This window comes from Citrus clementina, unplaced genomic scaffold (assembly GCF_000493195.1).
Source record: "Citrus clementina cultivar Clemenules unplaced genomic scaffold, Citrus_clementina_v1.0 scaffold_2, whole genome shotgun sequence".
NCBI lineage: Eukaryota > Viridiplantae > Streptophyta > Magnoliopsida > Sapindales > Rutaceae > Citrus > Citrus x clementina.
This window is the reverse complement of record NW_006262688.1, coordinates 27,375,931-27,400,617: the sequence shown is the minus strand read 5'-3', so window position 1 is coordinate 27,400,617 and position 24,687 is coordinate 27,375,931. Positions and strand designations below refer to the sequence as shown.

At 32.3% G+C, this 24,687-nt stretch overlaps 5 protein-coding genes and 1 long non-coding RNA gene across 7 annotated transcripts; 4 read left to right on the top strand and 2 right to left on the bottom strand.

Annotated features, from left to right (window-relative positions):
- The first annotated feature begins 36 nt into the window (after positions 1-36).
- Positions 37-913, top strand: LOC18052682 (MLP-like protein 43). Its single transcript, XM_006448139.2, has 2 exons — positions 37-187; positions 633-913. Exons 1-2 carry the CDS (start codon positions 100-102, stop codon positions 911-913), a joined length of 369 nt encoding a protein of 122 aa, XP_006448202.1. The 5' UTR covers positions 37-99.
- Positions 914-3,130: 2,217 nt separating this feature from the next.
- LOC18052681 lies at positions 3,131-4,928 on the bottom strand. Its single transcript, XR_002907260.1, has 3 exons — positions 4,723-4,928; positions 4,480-4,573; positions 3,131-3,785 (listed from the first exon to the last, which is right to left on the bottom strand). It is a non-coding gene; the product is annotated as an uncharacterized LOC18052681 (long non-coding RNA).
- Positions 4,929-6,285: 1,357 nt separating this feature from the next.
- LOC18052680 (protein PLANT CADMIUM RESISTANCE 2) lies at positions 6,286-7,303 on the top strand. Of its 2 annotated transcripts, XM_024191711.1 has the most exons (5): positions 6,286-6,330; positions 6,388-6,445; positions 6,656-6,727; positions 6,841-7,053; positions 7,199-7,303. In XM_024191711.1, exons 1-5 carry the CDS (start codon positions 6,286-6,288, stop codon positions 7,282-7,284), a joined length of 474 nt encoding a protein of 157 aa, XP_024047479.1. In that variant the 3' UTR covers positions 7,285-7,303. The 2 variants fall into 2 exon arrangements, with proteins under 2 accessions (XP_024047479.1, XP_006448200.1); XM_006448137.2 differs by having other exon boundaries at positions 6,286-6,445.
- A 2,457-nt stretch (positions 7,304-9,760) lies between these two features.
- LOC18052679 (MLP-like protein 43) lies at positions 9,761-14,748 on the top strand. The gene is made up of 4 exons (XM_006448136.2): positions 9,761-9,784; positions 10,464-10,478; positions 13,847-14,015; positions 14,468-14,748. The coding sequence occupies exons 1-4, from the start codon at positions 9,761-9,763 to the stop codon at positions 14,746-14,748; spliced, it is 489 nt and encodes a 162-aa protein (XP_006448199.2).
- Positions 14,749-15,290: 542 nt separating this feature from the next.
- On the bottom strand, positions 15,291-15,656 carry LOC112101028. Its single transcript, XM_024190924.1, has one exon. It carries the CDS (start codon positions 15,654-15,656, stop codon positions 15,291-15,293), a length of 366 nt encoding a protein of 121 aa, XP_024046692.1.
- A 6,106-nt stretch (positions 15,657-21,762) lies between these two features.
- Positions 21,763-23,051, top strand: LOC18052677 (protein PLANT CADMIUM RESISTANCE 2). The gene is made up of 4 exons (XM_006448133.2): positions 21,763-21,992; positions 22,213-22,284; positions 22,376-22,588; positions 22,749-23,051. Exons 1-4 carry the CDS (start codon positions 21,833-21,835, stop codon positions 22,832-22,834), a joined length of 531 nt encoding a protein of 176 aa, XP_006448196.1. The 5' UTR covers positions 21,763-21,832; the 3' UTR covers positions 22,835-23,051.
- Positions 23,052-24,687: the final 1,636 nt, after the last annotated feature.

The window sequence follows — 24,687 nt, the reverse complement described above, 5'->3', positions numbered from 1 at the left end:
TCTCAAAATAGTAATAAAGTGGAAACTGTAGTGGAAGTGAGGGCTCCTGCTGCCAAGTTTCATCAAGTGTTCAGCTGCTAGCCACACATCCTGGCCAGTATGAGCCCCCAAAGTATTCAGGGCTGCGATTTACTTGAGGGGGAATGGGGGAAGCCTGGCTGTATCATCTGCTGGAGATACTTTCATGGTGAGAATTAATGTTCACATCATGTCACATATTCAATCACTAGCTATATATGACCTTCTAACCATCTAATATGATTACGTAAAAATGAAGAATCATGCAGTAATGAAAATCAAAATAATATATAAATCAAAATAATTAATATGTGTTGTTTCCAAACTAGGCAATCAATGTAAATTGGATTGATTGTCAATCAACATACTCAGTCTCTTACAAATATATCAATCATTAGGATTAATTTATGCTAACTATTTATCTTGTTTTTCATGTTTAATCACTGTACCATTAAGCCCTTTTGGCTTTTTGTAATGATCTATAATTTAACAATTAGAATATTCTTGTCAACTTATATAGTTCCAACCAAGGTTGCTCAATACGTACAATGATGTGATAACGAAGCTCAATATAATTGCAAAATGATTTATTGTTCTCGTGGAATGAAACACAGATGGGAGCCCTCAAATTGCAAAGGAGATAATAGAAGTGATAGATAATGAAAACTACATAACCAATTACAAAGTGATTGAAGGAAACCTGTTGGAGTTGTACAAGAGCTTCTCTTCGACTGTTAAAGTGACTCCAAAAGAAAACGATGATGGCAGTTTGGTGCACTGGATTTTTGAATACGAGAAGCTGAATGAAGATGTTCCAGATCCCACTGGCAAACTTCAAATGGTAATTGATGTTGCCAAAGATATTGATGCCCTTCTCCTTTCTCAGCAGCCGTAGGCTCAGAGATAATAATCATCAACTCCTCTTTTTAGTTCTTGTTCTAATAAATTGTTGTGGCTTTTGTCTTGGATGTGCGCGTATTTTAATTAATTTGTAAGAAATTAAATTCAGAAAATAATGGTAAAAGCTTTTTCAATTTTCTCTTTTTATTAAGTTTATTAAGTGTGTTCGTAAATAGGGATGGCAAAATCCCCACGGGGACGGATACTCTTGGGGATTTTTCCTATTCGGGGAGGGTATGAGGATAATTTCATACCCAATTTCTTATTCGGGGAAGGGACGGAGAAATTTTTTTATCCAATTTCTTATTCGGGGAGGAGACGGGGATGGGGTGGAATCCCCATCCCCTACCCATTTCCCCATTTTAATTTTTAATTTAATTTTTATTTTTTTAAAATTACTAGTAAATAAATAATAAAATTTGAATTATAAAATTATAAGTATTGGTAAAAATAAAAAATATCAAAATATTTATATTATTAAACTTTTAGGCCTAATTAACTAATTAAAGTCCTAAATTTGTATTTATGACATTAAAAAGACCAGACAGATTCTATTAGCCCAAAACTTTTGTTTTAATTTTAATATTCATTAAATATTTTAAACTTAAATCTATTTTTTATTTATTTTTAGATGTTATAATTGCCCACAGCAAATCACAATTTTAATATCTAATCTAATCTAATATTTGCTTTTGATTTGCTTCGACTTAACTATTGTATTGTAAAGGAAATAGTCTACATTTATAAAGTGCCCACGCCACCATTGAAAAGTTAATTTTGAATCTAAATTTGATTTTATTTGTAATAATTTTGTATTAAGCTATTAATTTATTCATGATAGTTTGTGTCCCTTGCATGCTGCGTTACTTACTAATTTAATGTATGTGACTTTTGTAATGAATATTAATGTAAAATATATTTCGAACTTTACTTTTATTTGAATTTTTTATTTTAATATGATTAACTCAAAATTGAAAACAAAAAAAAAATGTATTAGTTATTTGGGGATCAGGAATCTCCTGTTATTATTTGGGGAGGGGATGAAGATTCTCTAATTTTGACAGGGATGGGGAGGGGACGGTGACATACGCAAGATATCGGGGATGGGTACGGGGAGATTAGTCCCCTCCCCACTGTCATCCCTATTTGTAAATTTGTTTAAACTGTCGGAGTAAAATTACGTCAAATATTTTGATTTATCACTGAATTTAAATACTTTTAGTTTTTTTTTTGGATGATAAACCATAATACTTTATCTTCATAAAATATTATTTTTTTCGCCAGTCTTTTTTATAAGAACAAAGTTATAGTAATAATATTTTTCATTACTTATCATGCTAATGTCATATCACTTGAGACATCTCTATGTAGTTTCAAAATTTATCTGTGAATCCCAAATTATGGTTGGAGCTATTTGTAAAAATTATTACGAAATATAATCTTCTAATAAGGACAATTTAATTTAAGTCAATGTAATATTATTACTCTTCTCACCATTCAATCCAATTATCTTGTCATAAACCTAAAATTTCCTCACGATTAAATCTAGTTAATTATTGAAAACAGAAGATACTTAAGATTTAACAAACTTTTTATAACCCGCCAACTTAACGACTTGAAAAAAATACTTGTTAATTTTTTGGAGAAAAAACCAGCAGCAACATGGGAAAAAAGAAAAGAAAAACAGAATTTAGTAGCATCCTACCATTGATTGAACGTTTCAATTAAAAATATAAATTTGGCTCTAATGAAGGTAACTCTGGAATGAGGACAAGTCTAATAAAGATTATTTCATTTTTCTTTTTTAGACATTTGGTATCATCATTTAGCCACAAATTCAATTGTTATTTTTTTTTATTATATAAGATTATTGTTCATATTACAACTCATATTAGAGGGATGTCAACTCCACTCACATTTCGAAAGAGAAAAAATTACATTCACTCAATTTTGAAGAAGGAATTAAACTCTCACAATGTTATTGTGGGGGTTCAAAAGAGTTGCTCTAATCACTCGGCCAAAGGTTAAATAATTGTTATTTTTATTCAGTTTACAAATGACAACGCTCCCCCTTTTATGGGCTTTCAGTGTTTAAGCCTAGAGCCTGGCCCACTGAGAATCCATGAAAAAAGTAAGCATTGATGGACTAACAGAAAAATTGACTTGCTGCATTGTTAAAACTTGAAAATTAAAACCCAACCAATCTTAGTTCACAATATTGTACGAATCTACGGGGTACGGCACATGAGCCAGCCCAGGCCAGCTAGTAATTAACACACATTTTTAGCCATCTCTTCTTCTTCAGCATATCATTTGAATTTTGATCATCAAGATGTCAAGACAGTTATTCTTCAGCTCAACTTAATTTCCGTTAATTAATAACAAACACTTTCATCTAAATCCATATATGTGCTTAAAGTCCAGCCAAAAGAAGTTCAAATTATCAGATCAGCCATGCTCTTTCAGCTTCTAATCTGATGTAATTTCCTCTTTTCATCCTCCCATTATTTATTTTCATCCTCATTACACAAAATACAAAAACGAACAAATCACGGTTCTTGAGTAGTACCGACAACTTTGTCACAGTTAGATTTTTGGAAATGCAAACGAGGAAGAAGATTTCCACTGTTTTTATTGAATTTAGTTTTTTAGTACAATTACAATAATGGCTATGCTTAATATTTATAGACGTAGCTTACTAGCTTATTCACTAAGCACATCACTAAGCTTTATTTACAACTTTACCTGCATAACAGAATAACAAATTCCGAATCTAATAAACCATTTATTAATAGCTAGCAAACTCATCAACTTACCAACTACTACTTTTGTGAGCCCAGGAAGATCAATTAGCACCAAGTTGACAACTATCAATGCGATAAAAAATCATAGACAATTTCAGAATTCACGGGCAATGGAAAAAGTAAAATAAAACTACTATTGAAATAACACTCTGCAATTTTTTGGAAAAGAAAACAATAATCATAGAAAATTTAAGTAGCTTTACTACTTAAGGGTGCATAACACTATGCAATTTTTGGAAAGAAAACAATAATCATAAATAAAAAATCAAGCATATTTTACTAACCTCTCTGATAGTATGAGCTAATTACAAGCTTTGCATGGTTGATATATCCTAAATATATGAACTATTTTTCACACCAAGCACAGAGCACATAATTAGGCTATATGATGGACTTTGCAAGCTACTCTTGCCGTAAAGAACAAAAATCCAAATATATAAACGTGAAGGGCTGACAATTAGCAAATACATGCATTTGAAAACCCCATAAAGCATTTCCCATTAGCATATAATAGGCTCCATAAATACATAGCATCACATAAATACAGAGCGTAAATTTGGCTCCATAAATACATAGCATCACATACGTTTTAGGTTGCAAAAATTCCAAATATCTTGGTATAGTGACTAAATCCAAATATCATAGAGCAAATTCACCATGAACATGAAAAGACTGTTCAACATGCTGGGCATCGAATTTTTTCAATACGTATTCACCATTAACATGAATAGACTTAACAAATCAGCAAGAAATTTACCTGTTCAACATGCTGGGCATCACCAAGCATACATACTTTCATCTTAAGATGAAAGTGGAGATTGCCACCTCATTCGATAGTTTACTCACATAAGCTACACAAATAGAGTTAAACGATAATTAATATTGGGAAACAAACCAATTCTAAAATCAATGAGAAAAGCATAATATGGGGAAACAGAGCAATGGAATAACACAAAAACACAATAAAAGAATCATCAAATCAAATTTCAATAAAAATTACCTTGATTGATCAAATGGCAGCGAAGGTGGCGATGGTTGGTCAAGTCCGGCGAAAAATGAGAGTGCCAATGAGAAAGGGTTAGCGGTTTGGAGGTGCATAACGGCCGGCAAGGGGAAGCTCCATTGGGGCTCGGAGGTGGCGATAGGACTGATAGTGTTTTGAGAGAGACGACTTTAGATCCAGGTTTTTGTTATATTTATTTTATTGTGTTCAGTATTTTTTTAATTATTTGATTAAAATAAAAAAAATATTTTGATTTTAAAAAAACTTATAGCTCGGATTCGGGTTCGGGGCCTGATAAATCTCCAAATCCAAACCCGAAATATATTTAGGGCTTAGATTTATCCCAATACAGGCCCATTTTTAATTCTAAAGATTTTCAGGAGTCCCGACCCGAGTTGATCAGGGCCCCGCAGGGAATGTTGCCAACACTATCAACGGTTAAATCTTCATCATCTCAAAACACACGAGAGAGAATATCATAAGATGATAATGAATTTGATAATTAATTCTCCATACATTTTTTACTATTTTATACCGGAAAAAGCATATTCCAAAAAATAATAATGAACAAGAAAACAGTGAATGAACTTAAAATGCGCACGTATAGTATAAGTCATTGGTCAACGGTCAGCGTCAAGACTAACTGTGTCTACTCCAAGTGGTCACGCTGGCACCACATCTATATATCTATATGTAAGAGAGATTGTAACATCTTTCAAGTTTTTTGGTTTGATATTCTGGACGAAAACGGTTTGCCGTTTATTGAGAAAACGGCTAACCGTTTAAGTCCAGAGAGCATGTTTTCTGTTCTGGGTAAAACAGCGTACCGTTTATGGAGAAAACGGCTAACCGTTTAACTCCAGAGAGCATGTTTTATGGTCTAGAGAAAACGGCTCACCGTTTATGGAGAAAACGGCTAACCGTTTAAATCCAGAGAGCATGTTTTATGGTCTAGAGAAAACGGCTCACCGGTTATTGAGAAAACGGTTAACCGTTTATGTATCGAGAGCAACATATTTGACATTCTGGAATAAAACGGCTCACCGTTTATTGAGAAAACGGTTAACCGTTTATTTCTAGAAAGGCGTCAACTAGAAACGGTTGACAAGCTTGAAAATTTCAAGTGTTAATCGTTGCAAATTTAAACCAAAAGAGTTTTTTGAAGAAGTACCATTTCGAATGGTTGCATTCTTTTGAATTAACATCTTCTTCATAAAGGAAACATATACAATTATATTAATATCAGATTTTGAAGGTTTCATATATGTTCTGGAAATACAATCTTATTTGCTAGAGATTGTATTCAGGATTTGATATATCTTGGGGGTAATTTGCCATTAAAACTCTATAGCAAACCAAGATTGGTGAGGGCAAATAAAACCTTAAAGGAAAGTGTGCAAACACGTCTCAAATCCTAAGAAAACTTCTTTGTTCTTTGCCTCCATATTCTTATTATTTTCTAACACTATATGCACATAAATCTTATTAGGAACGCTGTTTTGTAAATCATTTATCATATTTGTTCAATGTATCCAAGATTGTAACGAGTTGTTGATCATCATGAACTCATCTAATTACCCAAATCAGAAGTTTGATCATCAGCACGTGGCAATCGGCTTACCAGCAGCTGGTTTTCAGCAGCAACATGGGCATGTGCATCAGCCCACAGTGGGACCTTGGTCCTCAGGACTCTGTGACTGCTGCTCCGACTGCTCAACTTGTAAGTTCCCTTCAAAACTAAAGTGTAATTTACGTACTTTTTTTTTTTCCCTCCGTTAATATACGATTGACGTTCGTGATACTGACACACACTGGTTAGCATTAGTATGTTGTGACTACAAATTAGCTTATGCTGATGAAGAACAGATCGAGGCTGGCTACTGAAAGTTTTTATTAATTAATTTATTTGTTTCTTTGAATTAATTAACAGGTTGCTTGACATATTGGTGTCCCTGCATCACTTTTGGTCGAATTGCTGAGATTGTTGACAAAGGATCTTCTTGTAAGTGATCTGTTCCCAAAATTAACTATACATATAGTTTTTAGTTTTAGTTGATTTTATTAAATTTTAAAGATTTATTAATGTGATTGGTCACAAAATTGGTCTGCTTGCAGCTTGTGGTGTGAACGGCGCACTTTATTTTATAATAGCTTGGCTGACTGGCTGCGCTTGCTTATACTCGTGCGGCTATCGATCTAAAATGAGGCACCAGTACATGTTAAAAGACAGCCCTTGCGGGGATTGCTTGGTTCATTTTTTCTGCGAGTCGTGCGCCTTGTGTCAAGAATATCGCGAGCTCAAATCCCGTGGATTCGACATGGCTCTCGGTAATTAATTTAATTCTCTGATGATGACCCTTTATTAAATTATTAAATCATTGTTTAAATTAGTTTCCTGTCAAAATTTTATTTGGCTGCGTGCAAAAATATCTTACAAAATTTTATACATTTTTTTTTTAATTTATATACATAGGATGGCATGGAAATTTGGAGAAACAAAATAGGGGATTGGCAATGGCTTCAACGGCTCCGGTGGTGGAAGGTGGCATGACAAGATAAAGTGGATGATCTTCAAATATACAAAATAAATTCATCTACTTAATTTTATACAATTAGTAAATACGTGAAACTTATAATTATATGCTATTACTTAATAATTGAGCTCTTTTAGATCTCACTCTTAACGCTGAGCGTTTGTAGCTTTTTAAGCCATTGAAGTTTTGAGATTTTCTTTTATGCACCTTTTCTCTTCATTTTATTAATTGATAATATAAAACTATTATCTTCCAATTAGCATTGTACCATGTTAATTACGTCGTCAGTCAAGCGTAAAGCCAACTACTTCATCATAAACAAAAGAAGGCAAATGGGTTGGTCCCGCCATAGCAAACGCAACGTGTATTAGGTGATCACATATGGGCTAAATGGCTGTTCCAGGTCTAACCCAATTAAGACTTCGTTGGGTCGACTCTACGCTACGCTATGCCCTACAAAAGTTACAATATAATAATAATTATAAATTCGGTAAAAGACAAGCCCCTTGAAACTTTTACAAATAGAACTAGAGGTGGCAAAAATATCCGTCCGGTCCGGACCTGGACCGTACTCAGGCATTGCGGGTCGGGTAATACCCGGCCCGAGTATGAAGTCGGGTCGGTCTTGGACATCACTTGATAAACCCGGAACCTAAATTTTATTAAAAAAATTATAAAATATATATTATTTTAAATATTTTATATTTATTTGACTTATTTATTATACATATATAAAGTTTTAAACACTTAAAGTTTATATTTTCATGTCAAATTTTATTGAAATAAATTTAAAACTTATAAAATTACCAAAAAATAAAAAATATATACACATAAAATATTAAAAAATATAAAATCCGGGTACCCGGATTAAAATCCGGCCCGGACCCGGACCCTGACCGGTTGCATCCGGGCAGGGTCCGGTCATGGCAATACCCGGACCCGGGCCGGGGTTTTGCCATCTCTAAATAGAACCAATACGCCCCTCGATTTTAGAAACGGACGTATCTACTCGCAATGGAAAAAAGTTTTGGATGCTTTCTTATTAGGGTGTTGTTAAGTTATATTATAATATAACTTATATTAATTCAAAAAGTATAATTAGTGATTTAAAAATAGTTTAGTTGATTTTACTTTTAGATCACTAGTTATAATTTAATAGTTGATGTAAATTATATTATAATGTAACTTAACAAGGTCCTTCTTATTATATGTTTGTTTCAACTAAGTAGTGAATGGTTAAGAAAAAAAATGTTTCAAGAAAATGAAAAACATTGTCGTAATAATAATATGTTAGGCATCTGCTAAGTTATGTTGCAATTGACCCAAAACTAGTCTTCCATTAACTTTTAATTGTTTGACAAGTGACCATCAAGTCATACAAAAAGATTGATTTTAGATTAATATAAGTTATAAATGATGTAACTTGACAAGACTCAAATATATTACATTTATCCCTTTTTTAATGTATAATGTTAAATCAAATAAATTAATATTAAACTATTATTCTAACCTAGTATTTTTTTTAGCAGATATTATACCTAAAACTATTTCAAATAGTTTGGTATAAATCACATCATGGTTAAGAACAAAATAAAAGTGAATCAATTGATCGAATTATTATTCACTCAAATATATAATTTTTTTATCAAATAGATCTACGGTCTTTTTAATTAAAGTCTCTTGAAACAATTCAAGAAAATGTTTGTCTCTTTATTATAAATCTACTGTTATTTATTATTTGAAATCTATTGTCTCACCTCTAACATTAATACTAATCTATAATGATGCAATTTGATATTTGGACTGCTTTTTTTTTTTTAACATCAAGGCAACTTGAATAGTTGAACTGGGGATGTCAATGGAGTGGGGTGGAGGTGGGAAGGCTTACCCCATTCCCTACCTCATTGAAAATTTTACCTCCATTCTTTACCCCATTCCCCAATAAATTTAGTAGGGTAGGGATAGGGATGGAAAATCCCCTCATAGGGAATGATTTTCTTATCCCCTCCTCATTCCCCATTTACTTGTTTTATAGTAGGTATAGATACATAATTTCAGTAAATTAAAAATTAAAGACTTAAATAAAATTATTACCATATTATAAAGTATCTAATTTATTTTAAAATATCTCTAAAATTTTGAAGCAATATCTTAAAAATGATACGAAAACTGAAAAATGATTCAAGAAAGAAGCACTTTAAAAGAGAAAAGAAATATAATAATGTTTTATCGTTGAATAAGAAGGTTTTCTTTTAGTTATAATCCATTTATATTAGGTAAAAATAAAAAAAAATTATTAACCAACATTGTAATTGATAAAATAAAAATTAAAAAAATATTTGTATATAATAAGGATTGGGTGGGGAGTACAAAATCAAACCCCACCCCATTAAGAACTTAGGGATTATTGTTTCCTCATTCCACAAAAAATAATTAAAATTCACCTCCTTTGAGGTGGAGCCCCATAGAGAATTTTACCATCCCTAGAATGAACCTACTCCATGTGGGAAACTTTATGTCACTATGTGAGTGCATGATTGAGATTCATCGTGGCTTTAATATAATTTCCAAGTTGAATTATTCAGGTATGTCGGCCATTGACTTGTAAATCGACTAACCCTATCTTCACTTCAATCATTTAAGATGTATAAATTAATTTCCACATACGCACATGGCTCTCAAGTTTCATAATTAATAAACATTTACGCAATTTCTCATATTCTTCCGAATAGTATTTGCTAGTGTAGCAGCTTTCTGATCAACTTAAGGCCATTTGGTATTGAAGTTGGGTAGTTGTACCTTAAAAGTTACAACACTAAAGTGTTTGGTAAATATTAGTTATTATATGTTGGAAGTTAAGTTGATGGAATCAACCACTTTTATGATGAAAAACTTACAATACCTTTATTTTGTCAAATTATTATTTAAAAGTTATGTTTATTGCACACTATTAACTTTTTTTTTTATAGTTATAGTTTTTTTTCTAGAGTAATTGTAGCTTAAAAGTTACAGTACTTCAATACCAAATAGAATCTTATTTGAGTTAATGACATAAATTTATTTTAATAAGTTTTATATTTTTGAGTCCTAAAACCATCTTTGATAAAACCAAATGAGTTCTCATCCTTGCAACAAATAACAACAATCGAGATTCTTATGCTAAAATATCATTACCAAAACCAATTGAAAAATAAGAATTTATAGTCCTTGGTAGGGAAGGCAATGGGTACTACCCGCAGTGAGCTTATCATTACCGAACTAACACCTGCAAAAAGTTTAAATTACCAAACTTATCCACAACCTACTATGAGATTTTAGCTCTTTTTCAAAAAAATTCACCTACTATGAGTTTTAACAATTACCAAACCCACTCCTAACCTGTATTGGGTTTTGCCCATAACCTGTAGCGGTGGTAGTAGCAACAGATTTATTTTAAATCAATGGATTTTACCTGTAACCCTCAGTAGCGACAAATTTCTTTCAAATCATAACACCATATCTTGAATCATAATACTACATTCAAAAAATTAGATTTATCTAAACATTTCTAAAAATATATACTTTTACTATTGTGTACAAATATACAATTAACTCTTAACTAAAAGTTATGCTTACACTTGAGCTTTTGATTAGATTGATACCTAAGTTTAGGTTGATTTTTAAGAGAAACTAATAAATCTAAGTTAGACTAATTTCAACTGATATGGTTGTTTTTTCATTGGTAGCTACATATGTATCTTTAAAAATTATATGCATACATATTGTGAAGAGGACGACGTGAATCAAGCTAGCTACATCAGTTATGTATTTTTATAATTAATAAGATTATGTTAGGTCTTGAGCAACAAATGACTGTGAACAAATAGTGATTTTCTGGGGGGGCTGGTTTTTGCATATTGTTGCCATTCCTAATCCTAGGGTGGGCAAAAAAGTTTGGGTTGGCCCAGCTCTTACACATGAGGGTCTGGATAAGGGCTCAGAAAGAAAGTCTGGACCCTACTATTTTTTAAAAAATAAATTTATAAATTATAATATCATAATTAAATTTGAAAAAATAAGATAAAATAAAAAAGAAAACTTAAATTCTTAATTTATAAGTCAATGATGATTCAAAAAAAGTTAAAATTATAATAATAAATTCTCTCTTATGCATTAATTAATTAAGAGAGTGCTTAAATTAGAGAATTCAATATTTAAAAAATAAATTCCTAAGGTTTTATTTTCTTTATTTATTATTTTATTTTAAAATATTATTTTTTAATTTATTTATTATTATAACAACTTGTTGATTATTAAATCGTTTCAAATTTACAATAATTTAAAAAAAAATTAAAAAATAAATACAAGCCTAAGCCAGCCCCCATACTTATCTTAAAGTGGGCTTGCGCTGGGCTTTTTCCTTTTGCCATCCCTATTTCCACCCCACCAAAGAGATGGAAGGGCATGCAAACCCAAAATCGGTTTTTATCTCTTCTAACATATAACTTAGGCACAACCAAGTACAATTACATAAAAATCAGTGGGCCAAAATGGTTTCTATTTAATAATGAGGATGATTATTGTTTTTTTAATAGAAAGATAATTATTTCTTTAGTTCTTTCGAGAATTAGTGAAGTTATCAAAAATAATATTCTTGTAGTTTTCTAAATTTGACTTATCACTCATATTCTCATCTAAATCTTGAGTGTGGTATCAATAATATTCTTTTATACATCTGTTTTGTGTTTAGTTAAAAATTTTTAGTCAAAGATTCTTTCTCTCATTCGTGTTTCTCTTAAACATTAAGTCAAGGTTTTGTGAAAACCTTAAAAGTTTATTTAGAGTTTTTATGCACTTAAAATTTCAAATTGAGCGTAGATCCAAAAGTTTCATTATGAAATTTGCATTGAAATGTACCTACAGTGGCAAAGATTTTGTGTTTATTATTACTCTTAAAATATCATTAATTGTTGTTGTTGTTGTTGCCCGTAAATTTTCTGTCACTTGCCGAAGAACGTTGAAATGAAGGAAAAATGACAAGCAAGTTATATATTCCATCAACTAGCGCTTTTTTTTAATTGAGGTGTTAAATCAATTGTGCACCACTCTTGACTTTAGACGTTGAAAAACAGAAGCAAAATGACAAGCAAGTAATTAAATCTACCGTAGCTAGGTTTTTTTTGTGTTTATTATTATTATTAACATATTATTATTGCTGCAGTTGTTGTTATCTTAAATTATTATAATTTTTTTTTAAAGAATCTTAAACCATCTATCACTTGCTAAATGTGGTTGAAAATAAAAACCAATGACAAGCAAATATTCCAACAGCTGGCAGTTTAATTTTGTGTTTACTATTACTATATTAACATATCATTATTATTATTGTTATTGCTGAATGCTGATGTCGTTGTAATCTTTTTTTTTTTTTTTTTTTTGAGAGTGATGTCGTTGTTATCTTAAATGTTCTGTTAATTGCTAAATAAAACATAAACAAATATTGCAACAGCTGGCAGTTTTTATATATTGTTCGATATTTAGGTAGGCGAGATTATTATTATTATTATAATGGATCCATCGCAATGGGTGTTTCAAGATCAGGATTAGGTAGGGAATGCGGATAAAAAATTTGAAACGGTAGATTATTTGGACTCTAAAAATTATTCCGAGTACTTTATTATTATGAATACTCATTTATTAAATTTAAAAAATTATATTTATCTTGTATGCTCTTAAAAATATAAAAAAATATTCTTATTTAAACATTTGAATTAATTTAAAATATCAACAAAACTACTCAGTACTCTGAGAAGAAAATTTTATGTAACTTACAACAATGGAATTAAGTCAAATTTTAAACAAACTTTTTAAAATAATGTTGCTTATCAGCTTTCGCTAATTAAAGAATGTATCTAATATAAATTTTTACACTATCAAATTCTTTAAAATCAATAAGTATGGACTTACATTGCCCCTCGATAACAATTGAAAAAAAAATCACCATCTCACATAAAAATGAAGAAGAACAAGAAGACGTTGACTGGGTTGACTTGGTTAGTGGGTTTAGAGTGCTTTTATTTTTTTGTTTAAATTAAAGATAAAAAATATGAACACCTTTGCAATACTTTCAGTTTATTTTATTTTTTTGAAAAATCTAAGGCTCACAGATATTTTATACTCAAAATAATTCAAACTATCAATTTGTAGCATGTACTTTTTAAGATGTTAGAAATAAAAATTTTAAGGTTCTTAACAAGAAAATTAAATTTTAAATAATGAGTGCGCTATATGAGTATTTAAAGTTAAACTAGCACATAAATAAATTGTCTTTAATAGTAATTTTATAATAAATTATTTTATTAAAAAATATTTAAGTAATTTTTAGAGTGCAAATAGTCTCACCCAATGAAATATACAGAGCGAGAACTTAATGGATGTGGTTGCTCTAGTGGGACCAACCCCGATCAATCAACAATCAGGAGCCCTCTACTAATTATACATAAAGGCTGAAGGCCAGTGCAGTATTTCATCAGTGCTTATTCTTTCTGTTTGTAGTCGGTTACTGAAAATCATCAGGGTTTATAAAAATGTCTCAAAATGGTAATAAGGTGGAAATTGAAATAGAAGTGAAGGCTCCTGCTGCCAAGTTTCATCAAGTGTTCAGCTGCAAACCACACATCATGGCCAGTATGAGCCCCCAAAGTATTCAGGGCTGCGATTTACTTGAGGGGGAATGGGGGAAGCCTGGCTGTATCATCTGCTGGAGATACTCTCATGGTGAGAATTAATGTTCACATCATGTCACATATTCAACCACTAGCTATATATGCCCTTCTAACCATCCAATATGATTATGTAAAAATGAAGAATCATGCAAGAATGAAAATAAAAATAATATATAAATTAAAATGATTAATATGTGTTGTTTCCAAACTAGGCAATCAATGTAAATTGGATTGATTGTCAATCAACATACTCAATCTCTTACAACTATATTATCATTAGGGTTAAGTTATGCTAATTATTTATCTTGTTTTTCATGTTTAATCAGTGTACCATTAAGCCCTTTTGGCCTTTTGTATTGATCTATAATTTAATATTTAGAATATTCTTGACAACTTATTACTTATTTAGTTCCAACCAAGGTTTGCTCAATATGTATAATGATGTGATAGGAAAGCTCAATATAATTGCAAAATGATTTATTGTTCTCGTGGAATGAAACACAGATGGGAGCCCTCAAATTGCAAAGGAGATAATAGAAGCGATAGATAATGAAAACTACATAACCAATTACAAAGTGATTGGAGGAAACCTGTTGGAGTTGTACAAGAGCTTCTCTTCGACTGTTAAAGTGACTCCAAAAGAAAACGATGATGGCAGTTTGGTGCACTGGATTTTTGAATATGAGAAGCTGAAAGAAGATGTTCCAGATCCCACTGGCAAACTTCAAATCTTAATTGATGTTGCCAAAGATATTGATGCCCATCTCCTTTCTCAGCAGCCGTAGGCCCAGAGATAATAATCATCAACTCCTCTTTTTTGTTCTTGTTCTAATAAATTGTTGTGGCTTTTGTCTTGGATGTGCGCCTATTTTAATTAATTTGTAAGAAATTAAGTTTAGAAAATAGAAAATATCCACCGTCCACCTGATTTTGTCCACTTTTTTTAAAATATACAAATCCTAATTTTTTTGGCTGCGCTCCACCTAAACTTATAATTTTTTTCACATTTCCACCTCCTTCTGTAAACCGTCAATAAAACTAACGGAATTTTTTCTAAATTACTTTTTAACTCCGAAAATAGAAAATTACATATTTACCCTAAATAAATGCCAAAATATTAGCTTTGTGAGTGTTGTAGCCGTTGCCGTTTGTGGGTGGAGATAAAAATAAAGAGTATGTGTGTATGTTCTTGTTATAGAGGTGGATGAGAAGTCCTCCCAGTCCAAGACAAGAGAGAGAAGTTAAAAGTTATCCAGTTGTGCTTGTGAAATTGCTTCAGAGAAGTCAGCTTCAGGACGGTATCTGAATCTGGGTCAGTATCATCAGATCAGTTATCCTTAGACATAACGAAATCATGAATGGCTTTAAAGAGCTCACGGTCAAAATTGGGTGGAAAGCAATCAGTATGAGCTTGAGTTTGGGATTTAGGAAAAGTCCTTGATCGCACAATTATCTTTTTGTACTCATCAATCAATGAATCCCATTTCCTCCGACATTGATTCGCAGTGCGCGGCACATCCAACGCCGTACAAGTTTCAGAAATTATTTTCCATTTTTGATAGCTTGATAAAGCTTTCAAACAATCTGCCTCCACAGCAGCAATCTCGTTCCCAAGAATCAGCGCTTCCTTCGAACTCCAGTCTGGACCCACTTGTGAACGCGTGTGTCGCGTCCTCGAACTGCCGCCTTCCATTGCTTGTGCCTTCAACACAGCAGCAAACACTCATTCAGTTTGCCGCACCTGCATCATCATCAATTCATTATTTAAAAAAAGAAAAAATTAGTAAAGATATAAATCAATCTGATAACATACATAGTCATGTTGGAATGGAATTGAAAGGAAAGTGAGGTAATCAATTGAATTCATAGATATCAACATCTCCGAAACCGTAGGCGAAAGAGTTGACTCCACTCACCAGTTGCACGAGCGTTTGAAACTGACATCTCTCAAGACATCCGTAACTCTCAAAGCTCTCCCTACTTCAGCGAACACAGTACGTTTTGTTTTGATTTCACCGTCTAGTTCGCGACCCACCTTGATATCTCCGCTTTAGTTTGTGGGTGGTGGACCATCTTGCCGTTTGTTTATTTGCCCTAACCGTTCATCTTGCCGTTTGTTTTCTTTCTCATTTTAAAATTTCATTTTCTCTGTTGTTATTGGGACAAAAATGTAGGAGGATTTGGAGAATATATGCATAATTCAGGGAGGGGCAGTGTCGTAGTTACAGAACAAATTCGAGGCCAATTAAGATTCTGTATATTTTTTGCTGTGCTGGGGACCACTATGCCTCCTTTTCCTTTTTTTTCCTTATTACAGATCTTAAACGACGTCATTTTTTAAGCCCAAGTGAAATTATTATTTTATCCTTATGACGTCAGCAACGTCTTGACGGTTTGCAAATGGAGGTGAAAATGTGAAAAAAAATATAAGTTTAAGTGTAGCGCAGTTAAAAAAATTAGGATTTATGTATTTTTAAAAAAATAGACAAAATCAGGTGGACGGTGGATATTTTCCCTTCAGAAAATGATGGTAAATACTTTTTTTTTCCTCTTTTTATTAAGTTTATTACTTGTGTTTGTAAATTTGTTAAAACTGTTGGAATAAAATTACGTCAAATATTTTGATTTATCACTGAATTTCAATGCTTTTAGTTTTTTTTGGATGATAAACCATAATACTTTATCTTAATAAAATATTATTTTTTTCGCCGGTGTTATTTATAAGAACAAATTTATACTAATAATATTTTTTATTACTTATCATGTTAATGTCATGTCACTTAGGATATCTCTATGTAGTTTCAAAATTTATTTGTGAATCTCAAATTAAGGTTGGAGCTATTTGTTCTTTAAAATTTATTTTGAACATGATAATTTTAATTAAAAAATTATTACGGAATATAATCTTCTAATAAAGACAATTTAATTTAAGTTAATGTAATATTATTACTCTTCTCACCATTCAATCCAATTATCCTGCCATAAACCGAAAATTTCCTCAAGATTAAATCTAGTTAATTATTGAAAACAGAAGATACATAAGATTTAACAAATATTTTATAACCGCCAACTTCAAGACTTGAAAAAAATACTTGTTAATTTTTTGGAGAAAAAACCAGAAGCAACACGGGAAAAAAGAAAAGAAAAATAGAATTTAGTAGCATCCTACTATTGATGGAACGTTTCAATTAAAAATATAAATTAGGCTCTAATGAAGGTAACTCTAGAATGAGGACAAGTCTAATAAAGATTATTATTATTATTTTTTAGACATTTGGCATCATCATTTAACCACAAATTCAATTATTTTTTGTTTTTTTTTATTACATGAGAAGAATGTTATTTAGGTTATAACTCATATTAGAAAGATGTCAACTCCACTTATATTTCAAAAGAAAAAAAATTATTTTCACTTAATTTTGAAAAATGAATTGAACCCTCATAATTTTATTATGAGAGTTCAAACCACTACCCTCATAATTATAAGAGAGTGACTCTAACCACTTGACCAAAGACCGAATAATTATTATTTTTATTCGGTTTACAAACGACAACGCTCCCCCTTTTATGGGTTTTCAGTGTTTCAGCCTAAACCCTGGGCCACTGAGAATCCATGATAAAACATAAAAGTAAAGCGTAGACGGACTAACAGAAAAATTGACTGGCTGCACTGTTAAAACTTGATGATTAAAACCCAACCAATCTTGGTTCACAATATTTTATGAATCTACGGGGTACGGCACATGAGCCGGCCCAGGCCAGCTAGTAATTAACACTCATGTATATAGCCATCTCTTCTTCTTCAGCATATCATTTGAATTTTGATCATCAAGACGCCAAGACAGTTATTCTTCATCTTAACTTAATTTCCGTTAATTAATAACAAAACACTTTCATCTAAATCCAAATATGTGAAAAGAATTTCAAATTATCAGATCAGCCATGCTCTTTCAGCTTCTAATCTGATTTAATTTCCTCTTTTCATCCTCCCGTTATTTATTTTCATCCTCGTTACACAAAATACAAAAACGAACAAATCACGGTTCTTGAGTAGTACCGACAACTTTGTCACAAATAGATTTTTAGAAATGCAAATGAGAGGAAGATTTCCACTGTTTTTATTGGATTTAGTTTTTTAGTACAATTACAATAATGGCTATGCTTAGTATTTATAGACGTAGCTTACTAGCTAATTCACTAAGCGCATCACTAAGCTTTATTTGCTAGCTATTAGTAAATGGTTCAAAACAATGAACCATTTACTAATTGCTAGCAAACTCATCACACGGCAGCAGGGGATTCTCTGCTCTGCATAGCAGTTTTGCCAACTGGGATATTCCAGCTCAGTTAGTTTTTTACGTGTAGCTGCCAATGCAATTCCCATGTGTGCAGCTGACTTCGTTGCCAAATGGATTCCAGCTGGCACTCCAATGTGGCTTGATTCAAGTTCAGCTTCGGCAGTGATTTCAGCAGAGACATCCGTACACTTATCTGGTAATTTAGGCAGGGCCCAGGATTTATTCAGGAAAAGATATATATTTTTGCAGATGAAGATGGTGGTAGATTTGGAGGAGGTTCAAGGTGGTGCCGGCAACGAAGGATGGTTTTCGAGCTGGAGTGTATATGTTGCATTTTTAACATAGGATGAAAGGTGGCTGCCCGGTGTGAATTGAGGAGAGGTGTGGATGATTTTAATCAACGGATGATTATGTTCCGGGCGATGCAGTTTTCATGGAAAAGGTGGTATCAGCATCACTAGAGTTATATATATAAACCACTATATGTTTCAGGCTCTCCAAACACTCCACTCCACAGCAAACACCACAGACTTAATTGTTAGCAATAGTTGTGGCGTTTTAAGCAATAATTTCACGACATTGCGGTATTATCAAGTCGGCTATTTCATGATAGGCATCAACGGTTAAATCTTCATCATCTCAAAACACACGAGAAATGATATCATAAGATGATAATAATTCAATAATTAACTCATATGTCAATTAGATAGAGTTTAAATTTCCGGTAGTGATCATGGGTACTTTGATTGATGGTGTGTGTAACTCTCGCTTTATTTTCGAAGGTAGCGGTATCCGCGATTGACAGCATTCAATTGTTCAAGTCTGCTTTCGTGACTGAGTAACACGGAGATCACCTCCTGCAAGTTAAGGTGGTCAGTCCTAGCAGTTATATTAACAACTGCGGATCATATTCAGCTCCAAGACCTAAAAGAATATAGCAGCTGCAAGATTTTTCATGGTGGATACGAAATCACTCATTGACAGATTGTTCTTTTTTGTTGTTTGCAGTTTCATCTTCAGTTGCAAAGCTCTTGCTTTTGAGTGTGAAGCAAAAGTTTTCTCTAAAGCATCCCATACTTCAAAAGAATTCTTACAATGAACAACTGTGCTCAATGCGGGTTCAGTCATTGATGACAGTGACTAGCTAAGCAGTATCTGGTTTTGTCGAACACGCTGAACATAGTCAGGATTCTCATCTGTTTCATAATTCTCCACATCGCCTATTGGCAGGTGTAACTTGAGCTCTAGAGGTTAGAGTCTCCGAGTTATTTCCTCGGATGGTTGGTAAAACTTAGACTTCCATAGCATAAAGTTATTCCTATTTAACTTAATAGGAACAGTGAAGTTGAAGTTTGTTTGGTGAGGTTTAACTTGACCAGTTTGTGTCATTGGATCAATATGAGGCAATCCGCTCTGACACCAAAACAGAAAAATAAAACATGAGCTGCAGGATTGAAACTTTTTTATGAAGAATTTTCTGGTGGAAAACAAAATATAAATCAAGCTTCTACCTACATGTTATTTTCTGAGGAGAAGGGGGAACATGGATGGTACTTTGATAGCTGTATGTGACACATCATGTTACTAACGATCTGAGTGACTTGAACATCAAGATAGAATTTAAGGGAGGTGAGAAGGTCATGATAGGTGATGACAGTTCTTTATCTATTACTCACCTTGGAAATATTTATTTTTTAGTACACAATAAAACTGTCTCACTTAAAAAATGTGGCAGCTGCTGGCACATTTTTAAGCAGATGATCTTATTTATTATATTCTTGCAGGTCTTGGAGCTGAATATGGTCCCGTAGCTGTCAATGTAACTGCCAGGACTAACCACCTTACCTTGCAGGAGGTGTTCTCCTTGTTACTCAGTCATGAAAGCAGACTTGAATTGAATGCTATCAACTTTGTTCCTGAACCAGAGACCAATGCTATTCATGCCAACTTTGTTCAAACTAATAATAAGCGATAAGGAGGTAGAAACGTTCTTTTCGATGAACACTCGTGGTGTCGGTCGTGGCAGAGGACGTTATCTTACAACGATAATCTGAGTGTAAAACTTAATCAAAGATTTTGCTTTACCATATATTATTGTGTACATAATTGTACTTTACATTACATATATATAAAGCATCCTTATTATTACATATTGATATAATTTGGATCTATCCTAATTCTAATTTGTTTTAAGAAAAGAAAAGAGAGAGAATTTGCCAACGGACATGATTGAATAGCTTTCCAGCAGTTTTTCCTTTTTTATTTTTTTTAGCCATGTGACTTGTGAGTTTAAATCCTTAGAGATAGGGACTAAAAAATTAATTTAGACTTTATCAAATCTCAATTTTTTAACTTAAATAAATAAAAGAAAAGAACATAAAATGAAATGAAAAAACAATTCAATAATAATATGTTTTCCTAATTATTGATATGTTTATAAAAAATTTGGATAAAGGTAAGAAGCTTTACCCATTAAACACCATTGTCGTTTCCTGTTCTTAATTGAGCCGGGTAGTTGAGGCACAAGTTAAATGCATTCATGGCTAGTCAACCTATGCCCAAGGGGCCAATTCTAATCCGGGGAAAGATTTTATGAAACTTCTCACATCCGCAAGGAGAAGGGTATACGGCAACTGCATCAACTTTTCAAACAAGTTTTTTGAACTTCAACTTTTCAAAGAAGTTTTTTTGAAGACAACTTTGCATATAAATAAATGCATAATTCTTTTAACATGTATTCATTTTTCTTAATGAAAAAAAAAATTACAAAAGACATTCCAGTTAATTTTTTTTAATTGCCTCAAGAATTGTGATATCATGTCTTCCTTACTGATAGAGCGATACTGCATCATAAAAATGATTGACCAATTAGTAAAAAAGAAATCCTGAATAGACTTTTTAAGGATGTTTCATCCCCACGCAATATTTTGCATAGTCACACCAACTTTGTATACGTATCCGTGTATTTTTACTCGGTGTGGTCATTAACTCGTTCCAAAAGATTATAGAAATTATAATGTAGATTTCATTTTGCATTATCCAAGATTATCTTTTCAATTAATATCCGACATACCATGACTTTAAGGAAATTTCTTAAGACCATCCTTTTAAGTTCAGGAGGGCTGCCGGATGAATAGCTCCTTCTCTCCTTGTATTTGAAAAATTCTCATCCATCACCCTCAAACACAACTCCTTTTTTTTTTTCACTATTTTACACGTGAGAAAGCAGATTCCAAAAAAAAAAATGATAATAATAATCAATCAGAAAACAACCAGTCAAGATATATATATATATATTATATCTTCAAATCAAGTAATTTGATTAAAACTGATGAACAACTTCCAACGCGCTTGCGTGTTAAAATAATAAATAAAGTGGTCACATATAGAATGAATCAGCGGACAGCGTCAAGACCTAAAATTATCAGTGGACCAGTCTTTATTCCAAGTGGCCGCCAGCCGCCACATCCATATATCTATATATGCATATATCTTTGCTGGAACATTGTCTTGTAAAACATATATCACATTCGTTCAAAATATCCAAGATTGTAATTAGTTGTCGATCATCATGAACTCATCTAGTTACCCAAACCAGAAGTTTGATCATCAGAATGTGGCAACCGGCGTACCGGTAGCTGGTTTCCAGCAGCAACATGCGAATGTGCATCAGCTCGTAGAGGGACCTTGGTCCTCAGGACTCTGTGACTGCTTCTCCGATTGCTCAACCTGTGAGTTCCCTTCAAAACTTGTACACACACACGCGCGCGCGCGCGCGCGCGCGCGATTGACGTACGTGATACTGATACACACCAGCTAGCTGGCTGATAGATGTTGCTAGCAATAGTATCTTGTGACCACAAATTAACTTATGATGATGAAGAACAGATCGAGGCTATCTACTGAGAGTTTTATTAATTAATTTATTTGTTTCTTTGAATTAATTAACAGGTTGCTTGACATGTTGGTGCCCCTGCATCACTTTTGGTCGAATTGCTGATATTGTTGACAAAGGATCTTCTTGTAAGTGATCTTCTATGGTTAGTTTTAGCTGATTTTATTTAATTTTAAAGATTTATTAATGTGATCGGTCACTAAATTGTTTTGCATGCAGCTTGTAGTGTGAGTGGCGCACTGTTTCTTGTAATATCTTTGGTGACTGGCTGCGGGTGCTTATACTCGGCCTGCTATCGATCTAAAATGAGGCAGCAGTACATGTTAAAAGGCGGGCCTTGTGGGGATTGCTTGGTTCATTTTTGCTGCGAGACGTGTGCCTTGAGTCAAGAATATCGCGAGCTCAAAGCCCGTGGATTCGACATGTCTCTTGGTAATTAATTTATTTCCCTGATGATGATTTATTAAATTATTAAATCATTGTTTAAATTAATTTCCTCTCTGTTTTTTTTATTTGGCTGTGTGCAAAGATATCTTACAAAATTTTATGCATTTTTGAATTTCCTATCTGTGTCTACTCTATATATATATAGGATGGCATGGAAATTTGGAGAGACAAAATAGGGGATTGGAAATGGCTCCAACGGCTCCGGTAATGGAACATGGCATGATAAGATAAAGTGGATGATCTGCAAATATACAAAATGAATTCGTCTACCTAATTTTAAATAATTAGTACACATGTGAAGCTGATAATTATATGCTGTTATCTTAATTATTTAGCTGTTTTAGATCTTCCTCTCAACATCCAGCGTTTGTAGCTCTTTAAGCCTTTGAAGTTTGAGATTTTCTTTTATGTACCTTTTCTCTTTATTTTATTAATTGATAATATAAAATTATTATCTTCCAATTAGCATTGTATCGTGTTACGTCGTAAGTCAAGCATCAACGCAACGACTACTTCAAAAATAGAAAAGGGCAGACGGGTTGATCCCACATTGGGCTAAATGGCTGTTCCAGGTCCAACCCAATTAAGACTTCGCTAGGTTGACTGGAGCTGTCACGGATCACGACGGACTATGCTATGACCTACAAATATTACAATAATAATAATAATTGTAAATACAGTGAAAGACAAATAAACACCTTCAAACTTTTACAAAAAGAACCAATACACATAACACCACACAATACTACTTATGCTGTGTTTATTTTTTGGAGTGGAAGTAAGGAGTACGGATTCCTCCCACTCCAGTATTTACTTCACTAAATTAAGGAGGGATTAAGAATCCTACTCCGTAGACCCCACTCATTTTTTGAGTGGGGAGTGAGAGTGAGACTCCCATTAGATTCCCACTCCCACCTCTCCATTTTCTACATTTTTTTAAATTTAATTCAATTTAATGTTTTAAAATTAATAAAATAAAATAAAATAAATAATATTATATTTATTTGAATAATATTATTATATTTTACTAAATAATAATTTGCATTGATTCTAAGTTAGAATTATTTAAAAATAATATTATTATATTAATAGAGAATTAATAAATATACTATTATTATATTTATTTTAAAAATAATAGTACTATATTTATTTAATTTTAATAATTAATAATAATAAATAGTTTATTCTAAGAAAATATTAATTTTGTACTAAATAATATTATATTATTATTTTATATAATAATAAATTTAATACAATTATATTAAATAAAATAAAATAATGTTTCATTTTTTATTAAAATTAATAAAAAATTGTCATGTTCATAATTAAGAATATTAATAATTATTATAAATTTACAAATATAATAAAATAAATATTTATTCATTAAATATATTTTTTATTAGATTTGTAATTAAAAATTATAATTATTTAAATAAGGATAAAATTGTAATTTGAAACTATTTACTCACAATCCAAGACAAAGTAAGCACATAAATTGGATTCTTATTTCCATTCCATGCTTCCATTCCAGTGTAAGTAAACAACCTACTCTTACTCCCACTTCATACTCCCAATCCTAGGATTCCCACTCCTCAAGATTCTCACTCCAATCCAAAAAATAAATACTATCTTAGTCTCTTCCTTCGAGAGTGTTTTCTCTCTGAATGAGAGAATACTAAATGGAAGCAAATTTTGGATCCTTATGGTCCAGAAAACTGCCCACTAGTTGGGCGTAATTTTCATTTTAATTTTTTCTCTTTCTTTTCTTTTTTCTTCAGAGAGCTCAGTCTTAAATTGGAGCTAAAGGGTAGGTGTGAGTATTTATCGATCAGGAGTGTAAGAAAGCTGAAGCAGGAGTTAAGAGCAGGAAAGAAACGAAGCTGGCAAGGTGGTTACGTTGCATTAAAGGATTTTACAGCCTCATTTAAAGAATGGAAACAGACAAATTAATTAAGAAGTGTAGTGCGATAACCCTTGAAGACGAGGAAGAAGACAAAATTATCTTTGGGGGTAACATGAAGGAAAAAGGAGCTAAGATTGTGGCAGGTTGCTTGTTGGGCAAAATCCTTACTACAAGAAGTATC